The 21711-nt window shown below is 40.4% G+C and overlaps 1 protein-coding gene across 4 annotated transcripts in view; it reads left to right on the top strand.

Annotated features, from left to right (window-relative positions):
• The window catches only part of CORIN (corin, serine peptidase), a 268724-nt gene that overhangs the window by 167647 nt on the left and 79366 nt on the right, over window positions 1-21711 (top strand). For all 4 annotated transcript variants that reach the window (XM_055588487.1, XM_055588485.1, XM_055588484.1 and 1 more), the window contains 3 exons: window positions 13441-13548; window positions 14677-14787; window positions 18925-19041. In XM_055588487.1, coding sequence (XP_055444462.1) covers window positions 13441-13548; window positions 14677-14787; window positions 18925-19041 — 336 coding nt within the window. The remainder of the gene's footprint in view (window positions 1-13440; window positions 13549-14676; window positions 14788-18924; window positions 19042-21711) is intronic.

Below are 21711 nucleotides of genomic sequence, written 5' to 3'. Positions count from 1 at the left end.
AGCCTGGGATTTCTTTGGAAGAAATGATGCTAAAGCTGAAACTCCAGTAGTTTGGCCACCTCATGCGAAGAGTTGACTCATTGGAAAAGACTCTGATGCTGGGAGGGATTGGGGGCAGGAGGAGAAGGGGATAACAGGATGAGATGGCTGGATGGCATCACTAACTGGATGGACCTAAGTCTGAGTGAACTCCGGGAGTTGGTGATGGACAGGGACGCCTGGCGTGCTGCAATTCATGGGGTCACAAAGAGTTGGACACAACTGAGCAACTGAACTGAACTGAATATTGCTATGGATTTTGGAGCAAATATTATACAAAGCACCTACAGTAGTGATTTTAAGTGGTTCAATAGAATTATATACAGTAATGGGAGTTACAGTGGAATCTCTTGTTTATCCCCTAATTATGGCCCATGTTGTGTCATATTCAAACTCTACAGGTGCCTCTACCTCTGAGCCAACACTGGCTTCATCTCCCGTTGCATGGAACATTACACTCCAAACAGTAAGAGGAGCTCTCTGCTGCATTTGTTGAAATGAAAGAGTAAATTTTTCCAGTCAGTCACTGAACTAAGAAGGTATTATTATTATTCTGTAAGGTAGTCAGCAATGTCCCAGGAGTCAAAGAGTTTATTAAGGAAGATACAGGCTTTCCTTCCTCATGAACATACTTCAAAAACCATTGGCTTGGTTCATTGAGGAAATACATCCCTTCAGAATACTTGTTCATGAAAATACTTAGTTAGACATTGAAAACTTTGCATGCAATTTTTGCTGACTTTATGAGGACATCTGCCTCTGCAACTTAGCATGCCAGGGCCTGTGGTATTGCAGCGTGTGTGTTTATGGAAGGGGCCATCCTCCTGTTGTCACCGTGCTGAAGTGAAGGAATGCTGTCACGTCTGACCTAGGGCATGGATCAGAGCTGGAATGCAGCCCACAGATACTCCCAAGGGGAGAAGGAGGTTTTTGCTGGACATTCCCAGTTGGAGCTCAAGGATTTACCATGTTCTGAGGGTTCTGACAGGTACAGGAGGAGGACTGCCTTCCTAGGAAGGAAGGGAAGGGGTTTGCTGTTTGAGTGAGTTCACAAATCAACTGTGCTGGAAGCATTTACCTGCATGATGTGATTTAATTTTCAGCAAAGGAAGTATTACTCCTTTTTGTTAAGGTACAGAGGTGAAGCTCATGGCAATGAAATAATTTGCCAGTGGTTCAAAGTGCCAGATTTGAACCCACTCCTGAATGGGTGCAAATTAATTTATTTTCTCTTAATTGTGCTGCTTTTGACTTGCCAATATCCAGAAAGTGCAAATTTGGTGAATGATTGTTCTCAGATCATTCATATGACAGGAAAATGTTTAGTTTGGGTGCTCTGTTACGTTGAGGGAGATAATTGTCTATTACAGTGGCTCACCAGGTATCTGGGACTGCTAACTGACATCCTCCCAACTCATTTTGTTGTGTTTGTTGATCTCTTCCTTGTGTGTGTTAGTTGCTCAGTCATGTCCAACCCTTTGCGACCCTGTGGACTGTAGCCCACCAGGCTCCTCTGTCCGTGGAATTCTTCAGGCAAGAACACTGGAGTGGGTTGCCATTCCCTTCTCCAGGGGATATTCCTGACCCAGGGATCAAACTCAGGTCTCCTGCATTGCAGGTGGACTCTTTATTGTCTGAGACACCAGGGAAGCCCTGTCTCTTCCTTAAGTATTGGTAAAACGGACAGGTATCCAACTGCTGAGAAGGATTTTAGTCATATAGGGAAAAAATTTTTGAAAATTAGGACGTGATTTTAAAATTTTTAGTTCTGTGGCTTGAAATAGGCTACATCTCACCCCCTGGTTTTCCTTGTCTTCAAGACTAGGAGCACAGTAGCATCTCCAGGAAGCCCCACTTGCAGAAATTCTAGCTCTGCCAGTCTGGAGGGGGCGCCCAGGCAGCAGTCCCTTTGTGAAACTCTGCCAGTGATTCTAGGGCACAGTCAGGTTTGAAACCACTGCACTAGAGGGTGTCTGGTGTCTCTTTTGTTGCTAATATTCTATCATCTTATGATTCTGTAACCAGCTCTAGGACAGCATCTGATATGTAGCAGGTGCTTAGCAAATGAAAAAGCCTCAGAAAGTGGGTTGTCACAGGGAAAAGAACAGCCACAAAGTCCTCATACTTTATGCCGTGTAAACCAATGTCAAATAATTTCAGGAGTCATTCACTCTGAATTTGGGATAACATTGGTTGTTACTCCATTTATTTTTGTGTACTGTGGTAAACTAATTATACTGAGTTAACTAAATATACTAGTTAGCATAATTAGTTATACACAGATTAATAATACGAGGTCTTGAGTCAGACTGCCTGGGTTCCTATTTCTTTCTTTCCTGCTTTCTTTCTTTTTGGCTGTGCTGGGTCTTCCTTGCTGTGTGGGCTTTTCTCTAACTGTGGCAAGCGGGGACTGCTGTCTAGCTGCAGGCTTCTCACTGCAGTGGCTTCTCTTATTGTGGAGCATGGGTTCTAGGGCATGCAAGTTTCAGTAGCTGTGGCATGTGGGCTCAGCAGTTGCAATTCCCAGGCTCCAGAGCACAGGCTCAATTGTTGTGACACATGGTTGCTCTGAGGCATGTGGAATCTTTGAGGACTAGGGATTGATCCCGTGTCTCCTGCATTGGCAGGCAAATTCTTTACCACTGAGCCACCAGGGAAGCCCCTCCTATTTCTTCTTTATCTTTTCCTGCCTCTGTAAATATGGCAAGGTACTCAATCTCTCTGGGGTCTCAGTGTCCTCATCAGTAAAGTGGAGACAATAAATAATATTATTATACTAACTATCTCTAGAATTGTTGAGCAAAATAATGAATCACTAGATGTCAGGTACAGAGACCAGTGCCTGGCATGCAGTAATTCTCAAAAGGCACTAGGATTTATGGTTGTAACTGTGGTTGTTATCTTATCCTCCACGCTGTCCTTCCAACATCCCTCCCACTCCTGCCCCACCAGAGGTCAGGTGAGACATTGTGGAGGAGACAGAGATACTACAATATGCACAATGGTTTTAAAAACAGCACCACATGAAGCTATCTTGGAAAGCTTTCATGTAGCTTTCCAAGCAGCACAGAATAAAAACTGATATTCCAAATAATGTTTCTGAATCATCAAAAATGACTGTAGCTACTATATTTATTAAGACAGGGGAGCAAATAAATACTAGGAAGATTTCTACCAAATTAATAAAAATAAAAATATTTCATTCTACCCTAATGGAAGAAGTTTCAGATGTCTGGAAAATTCACTCCTGTTTTGAGGCCATCTGATGATATGGAATTAATAAAATTATTGAATAGTCTTGAATTCTTGCTATGTGTGAAGCATGTTCTAGATATCTAGTAAATATAAAGACTGTTAAGACATGATTTTTTTGCTGCATGAGCCTTTTAGTCTAATCAGGGAAATGGCATAGAGATCATAACATAAACACAGAGATAATTAAATATCATATTTTAGAACAATATAATAGATGAGCACGCTAAGTCACTTCAGTTGTGTCCGACTCTTTGTGACTCTATGGACTGTAGCCTGCCAGGCTCTTCTGTCCATGGGATTCTCTAGGCAAGAATACTGGCATGGGTTGCCCTGCCCTTCTCTAGGGAATCTTCCCAATCGTGGGATTGAACCCATGTCTCTTATGTCTCCTGCATTGGTAGGCCAGTTCTTTACCACTAGTGCTGCCTGGAAAGCCCAATATAATAGGTATGGCAAAGCAAAAGATGGTGTAAACAGAAAGATCTTGTGAGAGAGAAGAGCGCAGATCACTGGTTGCCAGATTGGCAGGAGAGAGCTAATGGGAAAGACAGGATTAAAACTGGCCTTGGAATAAGGTGATGCTTGGATATTCCAGAACAGTGGCTCTCTGTCGGAGGCAATATTCCCTTCTAGATGTTTTGTAGTATATGGAGACCTATTTGATTGTAACCACCGGGGACGTTTAAGGGGATTCTACTGGCATTTAGTGGGCAGTGGCTAGGATTGTTGCTAAACATGCAGCGCACAGGATAGCGCCCCACAACAGAGTCACCCAGCCCCACGTGTCCACAGTACTACAGTTGAGAAATCCCATTTTGGACCTAGAAGTCAATAGCTGAAAACCCTCAGGACATCAAGAAGCCCAGGTCACTGTAACAAGCTGGAAAACTGTAGGCAAACTGGTTAACCTCTTGGTCATCTCAAAACAAGGCTGTTTCTGGGTGGAAATTGAGCATCCCTACTTGAATCCTGAGTTGAGGCAACATGATTATGTTTATAGACTCAAGAGACTGAGCAAATTGAATGAAGCTCTTGAAAAAAGATTTTCTGTTCCTTAGCTGTCTCTTTTCATTTAATGACATTTTTGAGGGATGAAAGTTAATAGTGTAAGATGCCAGACTGAAACAAATATTACCATGCAAGAACTTTAGAAGCAGCATTTTATATCAAAACTCTCATTCAGAAAAAAAAAAAAGATCTGTATCTAGAAAAATACCCACCTTAGGTTATGCAAAATTATGCTTGTATTGAGCAAGAAAAGCACAGCAAGCAGCTTCTGTAAGTTTTGATCGTTGGCCCCAGATTGCACTTATAACATCTCTTTTCAGGTGAAACAAACATTTATTCCAGTAAAAGGAAGCACTGTGATCTTTGCTATTTGCTATGTATTTCTGGGTGTGCACTGCCTCTGGTTAAGGTTTTCTGTGTTTACTAATCACACAGACCTTAGGGAGGTAACAAGTTGTTTTCCAAATGCAGCTAATTTTGTATCTAACGTCAGAGAATGGCTTCTAACCAAGAAAGTCATAGCAGTGGAAAGTTGAGCCTGTACCTGTATGAATAATGAGGAATTATAAAAAATGTTTGAATCATCTCCATTTATGAAATAAGTTAATCAATGATGGCATTAATTTACAAAATACATCCAACGAGGTTTTTTTTGTATGAATTACCAGGGATCCCAGAATGGACCTTGGGAATATTTTAAGTGTTCTCAGGTTAATCAGATTCTGAAACAAGTATTTGATTCTCTAGTCCTACCATCCAAAAAAGTGAAGTGTACTGCTTACAAAATATTAATTCATATGTTTAAAATCTATCACCCCTTCACACTGCCTCCTCCCTCTGGTGATGTAAGTACTTCTGCACTGATGGTCAAGGTGAAGATCCCCCCGTAATGCTGATTCTAGCATCCTGATTCAAAACTTCTCATAAGAGATGAAAATAAAACAAAAATCAAAAAGATCTTTAACATTTTCCAAGGAAATGTATATATCTTGATGCACAAGTTCCCCAACTTAGCTCAGTGGGCAGGAGAACCTCAGTCAACCTTTCTTGACTCAGTCGGTATGTATGTGGTCAGCTCAGCTGGCAATAGGGTGCAGGATGGGGAGTTAGCACCCTAGGCTGAATGGGGGGAAATAGTATGGTCAAGGTGAAGACTGGCGCCTCTTTTTAGTCCTTATGTTTTCCCTTATGATAATTGTCCTCATTTGAAAATTATTTGGCCCAGGGGAAATGAAAAAAAAAAAAAGGACTTAAAAGGTTCTGTATGTTTTTATGTGTGTACACCCTCTTAATGATGGTGCTGAACAGATGATCTCTAAGGCACATTCCATTCCTAAAATGGTGTGATTCTGAAAGTATTTAAGTGACTTCTTAGAAGAGTGCTCTTTGAAATAGAAGTTGATGATTCATGTAAATAACAAGTATAATATTTTGATGTGACTCACTGTTTCACTAGTCAGTGCCCAAGATTTTTATAATGAATTGTTATAGAATTTGGGATGTTTAAAGAGGTGCATGTGTGCAAAGTCGCTTCAGTCATGTCTGACTCTTTGCAACCCTAAGGACTGTAGCCCACCACGCTCCTCTTTCCAGTCAAGAATGCTGGAGTGGGTTGCCCTGCCCTCCTCCGGGGTATCTTCCTGACCCAGGGATTGAACCCACATCTCTTACATCTCCTGCATTGGCAGGTGGGTTCTTTACCACTAATGCCACCTGGGAAGCCCCATGGTAAAGAAGTACCCATCACCGATTGTATCAGAAGCAGACTTTTGCTTCAGGAGAAACAATTAGCCGGAATTCAGGAGGCAGGGATGTTTACCATTAGATTCTTGATCGTTATCAGTCAAGCAGACTAATCCTCATATGTGGCTTTTTTTCTCACTTCTTTCCTTTGTTCTTGCTTCTTGCATTTCTTGCTTTGTTCTTGTTGCTTGTTCTTGCTTTGTTCTTTCCTTCTACTTGAAACATGCTGAAATTTTCATTTCATCCACTCTACTAAAATTCTGCACATCTTCCATGATCCCTCTCCAGCCTTAAGAATCTGTTTTTGAACTTAATTCACTCCAAGGGAAAAGATAATATTGGGTTGGCCAAAAGTTCATTTGGATTTTCCCATGACATCTTACAAAAAAACCTGAATGAACTTTTTGACCAACCCAATACATTTAAGAAATCTAGTTGCTACTAACTACAGCCTTTACATGTAAACATTTTTACCTTATTGAGGTATAACATATACTGTAAAGTTATTTAGTAAATGTATAGGATTGTGAAACCCTCACCACGATCCACTTCTAGACCTTTCCCATCTTTCCCCACATTTCCCTCCTGTTTATCTGCATTCAGTCCTCATTCCCACATCTCCAGCCACAGCCACATCTGTGTCTGTAAGTTTGCCTTTTCCAGAATCTTTATAAATGGGTCTCAAAATATGCAGTTTTTGTATTTGGTTTCTTTCACTTAGCAAAATGTGTCTGAGCTTCATCAATGCTGTTACATGCATCAGTAGTTGGATATTTTTAATTGCTGACCAGTATCCCATTGTATGGATACACTACATTTTGCTTGTGCATTTACCAGTTGTTGAGCATTTGGATTATTTCTAGGCTTTGACTATTATGAATAATACTGTGATAAACATTCACATGCCAGTCATTGTGTGAGTATATGTTTCACTTCTCTTGGGTAGATTTTTCTAAGAGTGGAATTCGTGAATCTCATGAAGTCATAGTTAAGCTTATAAGAAGCTGTCAAACTGCTGTCCAATGTAGCATTATTATTTTACACCCCCACCAACTATATATGAGGGTTTCGATTTCTCAGAATCCTTGTTAATACTTGATATTGTCTGTCTTATCTATTACAGCTATTTTAGGGGATATTTAATGGTATCTTATTGTGGTTTTATTTGCATTTCCTTAATAATTAATTACACTGAGCACCTTTTCATGTGCTTATCAGCCATTTGTATATCCTTCATGAAGACTTTCTATTCAAGTTCTTTTGTTTCTTTGTAATTGAGTGGTTTGTCTTATTGAGTATAAGACATCTATGTATATTCTGGATATAAGTCCTTTATCAGATACATGCTTTGAAAATATTTTTTTTCAGCATGTGACTTGTCTTCTCATCTTTAAAATAGCATCTCTGGAAGCACGAATGTTTTTAATTTTAAAAGTGGAAGTGTTTAGTCACTCAGTCATTTCTGACTCTGCAACCCCATGGACTGTAACAACCCACAAGAATCTGTCCATGGGATTCTCCAGGCAAGAATACTGGAGTGGGTAGCCATTCCCTTCTCCAGGGGATCTTCCCAACCCAGAAATCAAACTCAGGTTTCCTGCATTGTAGGCATATTCTTTAGTAACTGGGAAGATCTTTTTAATTTTAATGAATATCATTTATTATTTTTTAGGTATGTGCTTTTATTATCATATCCAAGAATTCTTTGCCACCCCCCATCAGAAAGACTTTTTTCTTATTTTTTTTTTCTAGAAGCTTCATAATTTTAGCTCTTACATTGAAATCTATAATCCATTTTGAGATTTTTTTATATGGTTTGAGATAAACATCAGAGTTTAACTTTGCATACTTGCAATCCAGTTGTCCTCACATCATTTGTTGAAGAGTATTCTTTTCCCATTGAGTTGCCTTGGCATCTACATACATTATTATTTATGTCTTCCCCTAACTCTATTAGGTCATATCTGAATGGTCTCGTGGTTTTCCCTACTTTCTTCAATTTAAGTCTGAATTTGGCAATAAGGAGTTCATGATCTGAGCCACAGTCAGCTCCTGGTCTTGTTTTTGCTGACTGTATAGAGCTTATCCATCTTTGGCTGCAGAGAATATAATCAATCTGATTTCGGTGTTGACCATCTGGTGATGTCCATGTATAGAGTCTTCTCTTGGCCTAGATCTGATAGAGTGCATGATGAACTATGGAATGAGGTTCGTAACATTCTACAAGAGACAGGGATCAAGTCCATCCCCATGGAAAAGAAATGCAAAAAAGCAAAATGGCTGTCTGGGGAGGCCTTACAAATAGCTGTGAAAAGAAGAGAAGAGAAAAGCAAAGGAGAAAAGGAAAGATATAAGCATCTGAATGCAGAGTTCCAAAGAATAGCAAGAAGAGATAAGGAAGCCTTCCTCAGTGATCAATGCAAAGAAATAGAGGAAAACAACAGAATGGGAAAGACTAGAGATCTCTTCAAGAAAATTAGAGATACCAAGGGAACATTTCATGCAAAGATGGGCTCGATAAAGGACAGAAATGGTATGGACCTAACAGAAGCAGAAGATGTTAAGAAGAGATGGCAAGAATACACAGAAGAACTGTACAAAAAAGATCTTCATGACCCAGATAATCACGATGGTGTGATCACTGACCTAGAGCCAGACATCCTGGAATGTGAAGTCAAGTGGGCCTTAGCATCACTACGAACAAAGCTAGTGGAGGTGGTGGAATTCCAGTTGAGCTATTTCATATCCTGAAAGATGATGCTGTGAAAGCACTGCACTCAATATGCCAGCAAATTTGGAAAACTCAGCAGTGGCCACAGGACTGGAAAAGGTCAGTTTTCATTCCAATCCCAAAGACAGGCAATGCCAAAGAATGCTGAAACTACCACACAGTGGCACTCATCTCACACACTAGTAAAGTAACGCTCAAAATTCTCCAAGCCAGGCTTCAGCAATATGTGAACCGTGAACTTCCTGATGTGCAAGCTGGTTTTAGGAAAGGCAGAGGAACCAGAGATCAAATTGCCAACATCCGCTGGATCATGGAAAAAGCAAAGGAGTTCCAGAAAAGCATCTATTTCTTTATTGACTATGCCAAAGCCTTTGACTGTGTGGATCACAATAAACTGTGGGAAATTCTGAAAGAGATGGGAATACCAGACCACCTGACCTGCCTCTTGAGAAATCTGTATGCAGGTCAGGAAGCAACAGTTCGAACTGGACATGGAACAGCAGAATGGTTCCAAATAGGAAAAGGAGTTCGTCAAGGTTGTATATTGTCACCCTGTTTATTTAACTTCTATGCAGAGTACATCATGAGAAATGCTGGACTGGAAGAAGCACAAGCTGGAATCAAGATTGCTGAGAGAAATATCAATAACCTCAGATATGCAGATGACACCACCCTTATGGCAGAAAGTGAAGAGGAACTAAAAAGCCTCTTGATGAAAGTGAAAGAGGAGAGTGAAAAAGTTGGCTTAAAGCTCAACATTCAGAAAACGAAGATCACGGCATCCGGTCCCATCACTTCATGGGAAATAGATGGGGAAACAGTGGAAACAGTGTCAGACTTTATTTTTCTGGGCTCCAAAATCACTGCAGATGGTGACTGCAGCCATGAAATTAAAAGACGCTTACTTCTTGGAAGGAAAGTTATGACCAACCTAGATAGCATATTCAAAAGCAGAGATTACTTTGCCAACAAAGGTCCGTCTAGTCAAGGCTATAGTTTTTCCAGTAGTCATGTATGGATGTGAAAGTTGGACTGTGAAGAAGGCTGAGCACCAAAGAATTGATGCTTTTGAACTGTGGTGTTGGAGAAGACTCTTGAGAGTGCCTTGGACTGCAAGGAGATCCAACCAGTCTGCTCTAAAGGAGAGCAGTCCTGGGTGTTCATTCGAAGGACTGATGTTAAAGCTGAAACTCCAGTACTTTTTACTCATGCGAAGAGTTGAGTCATTGGAAAAAACTCTGATGCTGGGAGGGATTGGGGGCAGGAGAAGGGGATGACAGAGGATGAGATGGCTGGATGGCATCACTGACTCGATAGACATGAGTCTGGTTGGACTCTGGGAGTTGGTGATGGACAGGGAGGCCTGGCGTGCTGCGATTCCTGGGGTCACAAAGAGTTGAACACGACTGAGCGACTGAACTGAACTGAACTGTATTAAGTAGTTGTTCTTATCATAAGTTCATAATTAAGTTTGCAGACGCAAATTTTAACTAATACACTCCGTCATAGCCAATAGATGGAAGAACTAGGATAGGAGTTCTGGTTTATTCAAGAACAAGATCTATCTTCTTATTAAAACTTTCTTCCATGATGTTTATTCCAACATCAAATTGTAAGCTTCTTGAGGTTCAGTTCAGTGCAGTTCAGTCACTCAGTCATGTACGACTCTTTGCAACCCCATGGACCACAGCATTCCAGGCCTCCCTGTCCTTCACCAACTCCTGGAGTTTACCCAAACTCATGTCCATTGAGTCGGTGATGCCATACATCCATCTTATCCTCTATCGTTCTCTTCTCCTCCTTCACTCAATCTTTCCCAGCATCAGGGTGTTTTCAAATGAGTCAGCTCTTCGCATCAGTGGCCAAAGTATTGGAGTTTCAGCTTCAACATCAGTCCCTCCAATGAACACCCAGGACTGATCTCCTTTAGGATGGACTGGTTGGATCTCCTTGCAGTCCAAGGGACTCTCAAGAGTCTTCTCCAATACCACGGTTCAGAAGCATCAATTCTTCCATGTTAAGCTTTCTTTACAGTTCAACATCCACCCATGACCACTGGAAAACCATAGCCTTGACTAGATAGACCTTTCTTGACAAAATAATGTCTCTGCTTTTTAATATGCTGTGTAGGTTGGTCATATCTTTCCTTCCAAGGAGTAAGTGTCTTTTAATTTCATGGCTGCAGTCACTGTCTGCAGTGATTTTGAAGCCCCAAAAAATAAAGTCAGGCACTGTTTCCTCATCTATTTGCCATGAAGTGATGGGACTGGATGCCATGATCTTAGTTTTCTGAATGTTGAGTTTTAAGCCAACATTTTCACTCTCCTCTCACTTTCATCAAGAGGCTTTTTAGTTCCTCTTCACTTTCTGCCATAAGGGTGGTGTCATCTGCATATCTGAGGTTATTGATATTTCTCCCAGCAATCTTGACTCCAGCTTGTGCTTCCTCCAGCCCAGTGTTTCTCATGATGTACTCTGCATATAAATTAAATAAGCAGGGTGACAATATACAGCCTTGATGTACTCTTTTTCTATTTGGAACCAGTCTGTTGTTCCATGTTCAGTTCTAACTGTTGCTTCCTGACCTGCATACAGATTTCTCAAGAGGCAGATCAGGTGGTCTGGTATTCCCATGTCTTTCAGAATTTTCCACAGTTGATTGTGATCCACAAAAAGGCTTTGGCATAGTCAATAAAGCAGAAATAAGATGTTTTTCTGGAACTGTCTTGCCCCTTTAATGATCCAGTGGATGTTGGCAATTTGATCTTTGGTTCCTCTGTCTTTTCTAAAACCAGCTTGAACATCTGGAAGTTCACGATTCACATATTACTGAAGCCTGGCTTGGAGAATTTTGAGCATTACTTTACTAGCGTGTGAGATGAGTGCCATTGTGCAGTAGTTTGAGCATTCTTTGGCATTGCCTGTGTTTGGGATTGGAGTGGAAAGTGACCTTTTCCAGTCCTGTGGCCACTGCTGAGTTTTCCAAATTTGCTGGCATATTGAATGTGGCACTTTCACAGCATCATCTTTCAGGATTTGACATAGCTCAACTGGAATTCCATCACCTCCATTAGCTTTGTTGTAGTGATGCTTCTTCCTAAGGCCCACTTGACTTCACATTCCAGGATGTCTGGCTGTAGGTGAGTGATCACAGCATCACGATATCTGAGTCATGATGATCTTTTTTATACAGTTTTTCTGTGTATTCTTGCCACCTCTTCTTAATATCTTCTGCTTCTGTTAGGTCCATACCATTCTAGTCCTTTATTGAGCCCATCTTTGCTTTCTTAAAGAGATCTCTAGTCTTTTCCATTCTATTGTTTTCCTTTATTTCTTTGCACTGATCACTGAGGAAGGCTTTCTTATCTCTCCTTGCTATTGTTTGGAACTCTGCATTGAAATGGGTGTATCTTTCCTTTTCCTCTTTGCTTTCGCTTCTCTTCTTTTCACAGCTATTTGTAAGGCTTCCTCAGACAGCCATTTTGCTTTTTTTGCATTTCATTTTCTTGGGGATGGTCTGGCTCCCTGTCTCCTGTAGAATGTCACGAACCTCCGTCCATAGTTCATCAGGCACTCTATCAGATCTAGTCCCTTAAATCTATTTTTCACTTCTACTGTATAGTCATAAGGAATTTGATTTAGGTCATACCTGAATGGTCTAGTGTTTTTACCTAATTTCTTCAAGGATTACATCACTTTTTCTTATTTTGGCATCATAATCTAGGACAGTACTGCTTATCTGAGGGTCATGCTATGAAACATTCTGTTGACTTAAGTGGTAAAGTTGTGTGAGTAATGTGAGTAACGACTCTGTAATGTAAATGAGTTTTTCTCTTTGTTATGTCTATGTTTACCATTGACAAAACTAGGCTTTCATTTTAAAGTAAACAATAACCCTGTGTACGAGACAGCAAAAGAGACACTGATGTATAGAACAGTCTTATGGACTCTGTGGGAGAGGGAGAGGGTGGGAAGATTTGGGAGAATGGCATTGAAACATGTAAAATATCATGTATGAAATGAGTTGCCAGTCCAGGTTCGATGCACGATACTGGATGCTTGGGGCTGGTGCACTGGGACGACCCAGAGGGATGGAATGGGGAGGGAGGAGGGAGGAGGGTTCAGGATGGGGAACACATGTAAACCTGTGGCGGATTCATTTTGATATTTGGCAAATCTAATACAGTTATGTAAAGTTTAAAAATAAAATAAAATTTAAAAAAAAAAAAAAAAAAAAAAAAAAAAACTTTTTAAAGAAATAACTACTCACTGTCTATGAAGTATTCATTCTGTATGAAACTGAACTTCACTAGAAACTATGGCGGGTTGAGAATGTCTTTTCTCATATTTGGCTATGAGGAAGCTTTCAAGTGACATAGTGTGGAATGTGGGCATTTTCAGGAAGTGATAAGAGCATTGGCCTGGGAGCCAGTGGGTCCTCGTCATGGTTCTACAGTAACTTGTTATATGACCCTGAGTACGTTAGTGGCTCCCTCTGCACCACAGTCTCCTCCCCTGGGAAACAGCAGATGGGACCAGGTCACCATTATGATCCCCCCACCCCCCCCATGATATGATTCTGTTATACCAGCTACTACTGTAACATCCTATTCTGCTCTGATGACCCATCAGTGGCTTCTGTTTTTTTCTTTTTTTTTTTTCAGATTGCAGTGAGAATCTGTTTCACTGTCACACAGGCAAGTGCCTTAATTATAGCCTGGTGTGTGATGGCTATGATGACTGTGGAGATCTGAGTGATGAACAAAACTGTGGTAAGTAACATTATTTCCCTAAAGGTTTTCATTTAAAATTATAGGAACTTATAATCAAAATCTTGTAGTTCATTGTTTGTTAGTGTGGTTAGTGAGTTAAATTACAAAATGGTTTCTTAATTTTCAGGAAGAAGAGGCTTTTTCAATTACTAGTCTGTCATGTCTTATATGTAAATGTAAAATTTCTTGGGTAAAGTCATACTAAAGAAACGTTAAAGAAGTGGAACGGAAATGGGAGTTAATATGTTTTTGTCTCTTTGAAAGTGTTTGTTTCTTCTCTGGTTGGAGTCAGTGGCTCATGGTTAGAGTTTGAGCTCTTAAGCAAAACTCTGTTTGCAGTTCTTGATCCTCTTGTTATATATAACCAAAGACCTCTCCTGTATTTGATTGCCATGCACTACAGGGCGACTTCTGCAGTGGAGACATCAAGGGTTTGTTTTACATTCAAAACTCATCTTATCTTTTAAAGAAGGAATCCACATACTAGTTGCATGTTTGTACCTGTAAACAACATCTTTCCAATACAGCCCACACCAGCCCCTGCTAGCCACTTGTCTATATGTTGTACAAATTCAGCTTTTTTCCACATGTGATATACAGTATTTTTCTCTAACTTATCTCATTTAGCATACATTTACACAACATTTTATGTCAATTATATCTCAGTTAAAAAGAGGAGTGAACCTTTTAAAGTTGTTGTTGTTTAGTTGCCAAGTCATGTTCGATTCTTTTGTGACCCTGTGAACTGTAGCCCACCAGGCTCCTCTGTCTATGGGATTTCCCAGACAAGAATACTGGAGTGGGTTGCAGTTTCCTTCTCCAGGGGATCTTCCCAATCCAAGGATCGAACCCATGTCTCCTGCATTAGCAGATGGATTTACCACTGAGCCACCACATTTTAAAGAACTGTGTTTAATTCTGAATGTCCTCTCCTGAATTTTTAATAAAACAAGCTGAATTCTTCTTCTTTGTTTACCATTTTGACTTTGTGATTAGCTCTCAAATTTTTGGTAGTGTATTATTTAGTGACCGAAGAACTTTCTAACTTGTACTGGCACTACGGGCCATACATTCCAAGTGTTTGTCATGTTGGTTCTCTCCACCCTCCTGAGTGCTTGCTTCCTCCAGATTGCAACCCCGTAGAGGAACATCGCTGTGGAGACGGGCGCTGCATTGCCATTGAATGGGTGTGTGATGGGGACCACGACTGCGTGGATAAATCCGATGAAGTCAATTGCTGTGAGTGCCCTGAAGGTTTTCATCTTGTTCATTTTCCCACTTCTGTCTGTTTAGTCAAATACACTCAAGGTTCACTATCTAAACAGATTCTTACACTTCGGTCCTGGCCTATACAGATGATAATTGAATGGTATGATGACAATAATAAGTGTAGTATAACTGATGTCTGAATTTCTCTCTCCAAAACTCAAAGCCTGACTTGGCCACTCTGGCCAAGCAGGTGGCTGTTTTCTCTCGCATTACCCACAAATCTTCTTTCGTGACTTTGTCAAAGCAGATATTCTTCCCAAAGACTTTCCAGGGAACTTTCTGGCTGCAAACAATATATTAGCAGTTAAGCAAGAGCCTCCACATGTGCCCACAGGCACCATTTGTGAGAGAGCATAGGGAGAACTGACAGAGAGAAGAGAGCCTTCAGGGCTGATGGAGTTACACAGAGTGTGTGATGTTATTACTTCAGAGCCTGTCTTATTTCTGGTGAGTATATCTGGAGAAACCCAAAATTCAAAAGGGTACATGCACCCATATATTCGTAGCAGCACTATTTACAGTAACCAAGACATGGAAGCAACCTAAATGTTCCTTGACAGATGAATGGATAAAGAAGATGTGGTCTGTGTATACTGTAGAATATCACTCAGCCATAAAAAATGATGAAATAATGCCATTTGCAGCAACATGGATGGACCTATAGATTATCGTACTAAGTGAAGTAAGCTAGACAGAGGTAGACAAGTAGCATATGACATCACTTATGTGTGGAATCTAAAAAAATTATACAAATGAACTTCTTTGCCAAACAGAAGCAGACTCACAGACACAGGAAACAAAGTTATGTTACCAAAGCGGAAAGAAAAGGAAAAATAAATTAGGACTTTGGGATTAACATAGACACACTGCTGTATATAAAATAGATAACCAACAAGGCCTACTGTATAGCACAGTGAACTATACTTAATATTTTGTAGTAACCAATAGGAATAGGTACATATACATGGAAGTATATATGTATAATTGAATCAATGTGCTATATACCTGAAACTAACAAGATATTATAAATCAACTATACTTCAATTTTTTTTTTTTTTTGAAGAGTCTTCAGGTAGCTGTTACACTACCTAGTAAAATAGAGTATGACTTGCCACATTTTTTCCCTAGAAAGTATATTATACTCGATAGGGAATAATAAAATGAATAGATGGGGAAACAGTGGAAACAGTGTCAGACTTTATTTTTTGGGGCTCCAAAATCACTGCAGATGGTGACTGCAGCCATGAAATTAAAAGACGCTTACTCCTTGGAAGGAAAGTTATGTCCAATCTAGATAGCATATTCAAAAGCAGAGACATTACTTTGCCAACAAAGGTCCGTCTAGTCAAGGTTATGGTTTTTCCTGTGGTCATGTATGGATGTGAGAGTTGGACTGTGAAGAAGGCTGAGCGCCGAAGAACTGATGCTTTTGAACTGTGGTGTTGGAGAAGACTCTTGAGAGTCCCTTGGACTGCAAGGAGATCCAACCAGTCCATTCTGAAGGAGATCAGCCCTGGGATTTCTTTGGAAGGAATGATTCTAAAGCTGAAACTCCAGTACTTTGGCCACCTCATGCGAAGAGTTGACTCATTGGAAAAGACTCTGATGCTGGGAGGGATTGGGGGCAGGAGGAGAAGGGGATGACAGAGGATGAGATGGCTGGATGGCATCACTGACTCGATAGACATGAGTCTGGTTGAACTCTGGGAGTTGGTGATGGACAGGGAGGCCTGGAGTGCTGCGATTCATGGGGTCACAAAGAGTTGGACACGACTGAGCAACTGAACTGAACTAAAGAAGAGTAATATTGACCTGAAAGAGTTAATATGGTGCATTTTATGCATATTTGAGTTAATTAAACTTGTTATTCCATCTTTTACTGTCTAATAAAAGTACAAACAGTGGCTACATATGAGATTAGCTGTTTAATTTGCTTGTAATTTAAGGCAAAAGTAGAAATGTAGGTTGCATGGGTTTTTTGTTGACAAGAAAACTCATTTAAATTAATTAGCAAACACTATGCCTGGCTTTCCTCTTTCCTGAATTATATTTGAACTGGAATATCATCTGAGTCCTAGCTGAGTGGACATTGTGGAACAGAGTGGACTGTATTTTGATGGATCTTGGAAAAGCAAGAACATGGTGCTCATGTGTGTATGTAGACAGCAACTCTGTGAAGGCTGAGGTCACATGATACAGGGGTTTCTGATGCTTTAAAAGACAACAGGGATGAATTAAGACAACCGGTTCCTGGAAGGTTAATGGCCACTAGATCTTCCTTTTAAATATCAGATGTCATAAGCAAGTTTTGAAATAAAGTGTTTATTGTGGGGTAGGTATTATGCATTTCATTGGTGCATTAGGTTAGGTTGGTGCAGAGTGAACTGCTGGGGCTTAGGGTTAGAAAATCTTCCTTCCATATTCTGGCCCTACTTGTCAACAGCCTTGAGAGTATGATCAGATCAGATCAGATCAGATCAGTCGCTCAGTCGTGTCCAGCTCTTTGCGACCCCATGAATTGCAGCACGCCAGACCTCCCTGTCCATCACCAACTCCTGGAGTTCACTCAGACTCACGTCCATCGAGTCAGTGATGCCATCCAGCCATCTCATCCTCTGTCATCCCCTTCTCCTCCTGCCCCCAATCCCTCCCAGCATCAGAGTCTTTTCCAATGAGTCAACTCTTCGCATGAGGTGGCCAAAGTACTGGAGTTTCAGCTTTAGCATCATTCCTTCCAAAGAAATCCCAGGGCTGATCTCCTTCAGAATGGACTGGTTGGATCTCCTTGCAGTCCAAGGGACTCTCAAGAGTCTTCTCCAACACCACAGTTCAAAAGCATCAGTTCTTCGGCGCTCAGCCTTCTTCACAGTCCAACTCTCACATCCATACATGACCACAGGAAAAACCATAACCTTGACTAGACAAACCTTTGTTGGCAAAGTAATGTCTCTGCTTTTGAATATGCTATCTAGATTGGACATAACTTTCCTTCCAAGGAGTAAGCGTCTTTTAATTTCATGGCTGCAGTCACCATCTGCAGTGATTTTCGAGCCCAGAAAAATAAAGTCTGACACTGTTTCCGCTGTTTCCCCATCTATTTCCCATGAAGTGATGGGACCGGATGCCATGATCTTCGTTTTCTGAATGTTGAGTTTTAAGCCAACTTTTTCACTCTCCTCTTTCACTTTCATCAAGAGGCTTTTTAGTTCCTCTTCACTTTCTGCCATAAGGGTGGTGTCATCTGCATATCTGAGGTTATTGATATTTCTCCCGGCAGTCTTGATTCCAGCTTGTGTTTCTTCCAGTCCAGCGTTTCTCATGATGTACTCTGCATATATGTTAAGTAAACAGAGTGACAATATACAGCCTTGATGAACTGCTTTTCCTATTTGGAACCAGTCTGTTGTTCCATGTCCAGTTCTAACTGTTGCCACACGCTAAAGTCTCTAAGCTTCAGTTTCTTTATTCTAAACTAGGTTGATAATACGCACTTTACAAATTTCTTATGAGGGTTTGAGATTAGATATGTAATACTCCTAGCACAGCTATTGCCATAAAGTAAACCTTTAATAAATTGTAGTTTTTATATCATTAGTTAAACTGCTTGTTGTTTGGTTGCTAAGTAACATCCGATTCTTTTGTGACCCCATGCACTGTAGCCTGCCAGGTTCCTCTGTCCATGGGATTTCCCAGGCAAGAATACTGGAGTGGATTGTCATTTCCTTCTCCAGGGGATCTTCCTGACCCAGGGATTGAACCCGCGTCTCCTGCCTTGCAGGCAGATTCTTTACCACTGAGCCACCTGGGAAGCCCAGTATAACTACTATCATCGTTAATACTAGTTTCACTTATGCAGTGATCTAGAAAAGGTTAGTTTTAAGTAAGTGCTACTTAATAGGGTAAGAGAAATTCCAGATAGACAACCTTGCATTCCAAGAACACTTGGGATGAAAAAACTTAATGACACATTCATTCATTTGGGCAGAACGTTCAGATTATTGAAACACTTCATTTCTTGGTGATGCCAGATAAACAGGAATCATTGATATGATCTGCACACTGAAAGAAATACAGATAATTAAAATGCATTGTTTTGGTGTTCCCTAGCGTGTCACAGCCAGGGTCTGGTGGAATGCAGAAATGGACAGTGCATCCCCAGCACTTTCCAGTGTGATGGAGATGAGGACTGTAAGGATGGAAGTGATGAGGAGGGTTGCAGTGATGGTAAGTGTGTGCTCCAACCCCAGAAATAGTCTTTCCTTGGGAGCAAAACAAAACGTTGGAAGTTACCTAGTGCTTAAAGGATTCCCACACGAATAATTTCAGATTGCCTAATGCACTGGTCCCCACAGTTCCGGTCAGCCAGAAAGCTTTTTTTGTGGTAAATACAAGTCTCATGCAACTTACACTGAAAACTCATTCCTAAGGGTGAAAAATAGTGGTTAAACACTTAAACAGCACAGGTAGATTCAGTTAGCTGTTTTATGGGGAAACACTACAATAAAGAGAAAAGTGTAGCACATACTATTCAATTCAATTAGATTCCAGTTAGAAGGAAATGGCTTCTGAAATTGAATGCAATGGCTTCCAAAAATAACCATGTGCAGAGAAGCCATTTAATGCCTCCCATTGCCAAACAATATGCTTGAACACACTTTAAAAGCAGTCTGTTATTATCTGTGAAGCCCCCAAAGAAAAAGTAAGCCAAATAAATTGGTTTTCTGTTGGAAAAGAAAGCTCTACCTTGATTGTCTTAAGCCTCAGTTTGTGTAGAAGTATCTCTCGGTACAGGGCTAGTAATATCTTTGGACTTAAAAACCACTACGTTTGTCTATAAGTCTTACTTGCATCTTAGTACATAGCCTTGTTGTTTGGAATGTGGAGGTTGCCGCTCAGCGGCCTGGGTTCAGACCCCAGCTCCCACTTACTCCCTGGTTGACTTTGGGCCAGTGATTTAACCCTGTTACTTCTCAGTTTCTGTGTCTGTAATCTCAGAATAATGATAACTACTTCATAGAGATGACATTTGTTGAGTACTCCATAAATGTAAATGTAAGCTATTTTCTGTGGCTGGTACCTGAAAGCCTGTTGTAGGCTGCATGTATCCCACATCAGCTAATGAGATTGGTCACCTGTAGCTAAATTAGATTTGCCATAATGTATATTGATATTAGAAAATTTTAATGAGGATGCATTGTAGACCAAAAGAGAGAGCCTTTTAATCACAGATTTATTCCATAAAAAACTAGATAAGGATAGCTTTGTTTTACCAGTTTTGAAAATTCAGAAGGAAATCCTTTTCTGGCCTTGAGTTATTCCATATCAGCCAAGAAGCTCCCTTTTGATCAAATAGTTCTTTCTCTCTACATAATTCAATGTTGTTTGAAATAATTTTGTATTCTTTACTATGCAGCGGCAGGATTTGCCAGTATTTCTTTGTATCTGTGAGATTTAAGAAAAGTCACATGATAAAATGTAAATATAAAAAAAAGGAAAATAAAATTGTAGTGAATTTAGATTATTCACTCTTCTAAATTCAACGTACTAAAAGTATATTGTGGTGCTGGGAATTCAGTGGCAAGCAGAACAGCTCATGGGGCTGTCAGGCTTCTGGGGGAGATAGGCGTGCAACAGTAGGTCTGGTAACCAGGGAGGGATGCGGGCCAGGAGGGACATTCAAGGTACTAGGATTTGTCGTTATGGATGCATGTCCTGGTAAAGGGCTTCTGGGAAGCTGCCCTGAAGAGGAGGTATTTGAGCTACTCTCTGAAGAATGAATGTAATTAGCAAAGGAGAGTGGGAATGGAGAAAGCCTTCCAGACACAGGGAACCGCTTGTCCAAAGGCCCCAAGGTGGAAAGAGCAAGGTAGCACAGAGGAGTGGGAGAACGCCATTGCCTTTAGAGAGCTGAGAGTGAAGGGCAGCGAGTTACAACACCACAGAGCCACTGCCAGGAGTAATCACTGACTGTTTATGCTCGACTAGGCTGGGAGGAGGGCTGGGATCGCTTCTCCCAGGGCCTGGAGCCCTATTCAGATAGAGGCCTTTACAATCCTCAGCCTCACTCTCAGCCTTCCTGCTTAGTCTCCCTTAACTAAAGGGAGTGACTCCAGCCCTTTGTACATCCTGCTATTGGCTTGGAAAACCCATCCTTCCCTCTTACCGCAGCTTATCCCATCTGCCTAAAAACTCCTATGAGAAGCTTTCTTCTTACTGCCCTAATTTGCTTTTACTGCTTTTTACATGTACCTTCAGGGAGCAATGATCACATGGCATTATAAGATTTTGCTCATGAAGAATATCCCTAATTAGAGTTGAAACTATCAGACTTTTTTTTATCTTTTAATGCTCAATGCCTTGCTGGCAAACTAAGTTGTCACATAGCAAGCACTTAATATTGGCTCAAATAATGAATGCATGCTGTCTGAATAAAAATTTTTTAAGAGACTAATATTCATGGGACTTAGCCTGACTTACCTTGCAAAAAAACCCCTTTTATCTGCTAAATATTGAAAAAAAGGGAGCAATATCTCTTTTTTGCAAGGCTATGATATATAGTGTTGTTCATTAATGGTACTAGAAGGGAGAGAGAGTCCAGTATACTAAATATTATATTTAGAATTATAGGTAAGATTGTAGATATAACTTAGAATTCTAGATAAGAAAGTCCAGTATAATAAATATTGTCATAATTATAGGTAAGAATGATTATATGTATACCTATACTGTTATTTATATTTTAAAATGCCTTGCAAGATATTGTAAAGTCCAGATGATGTGTTTAAAAATAATTGACTATAATGGGGGCAAGATAGAAAGAGAATGGGCAGTAATTTATTACCTTTTCCATTTATCTACAAATGACCAGGAAATCAATGAGAAAAGCAGTTTTCT

This window comes from Bubalus kerabau, chromosome 7, assembly GCF_029407905.1.
Source record: "Bubalus kerabau isolate K-KA32 ecotype Philippines breed swamp buffalo chromosome 7, PCC_UOA_SB_1v2, whole genome shotgun sequence".
NCBI lineage: Eukaryota > Metazoa > Chordata > Mammalia > Artiodactyla > Bovidae > Bubalus > Bubalus kerabau.
The sequence above is the reverse complement of the archived record's forward strand: the minus strand, read 5'-3'. Positions and strand labels throughout refer to the sequence as shown.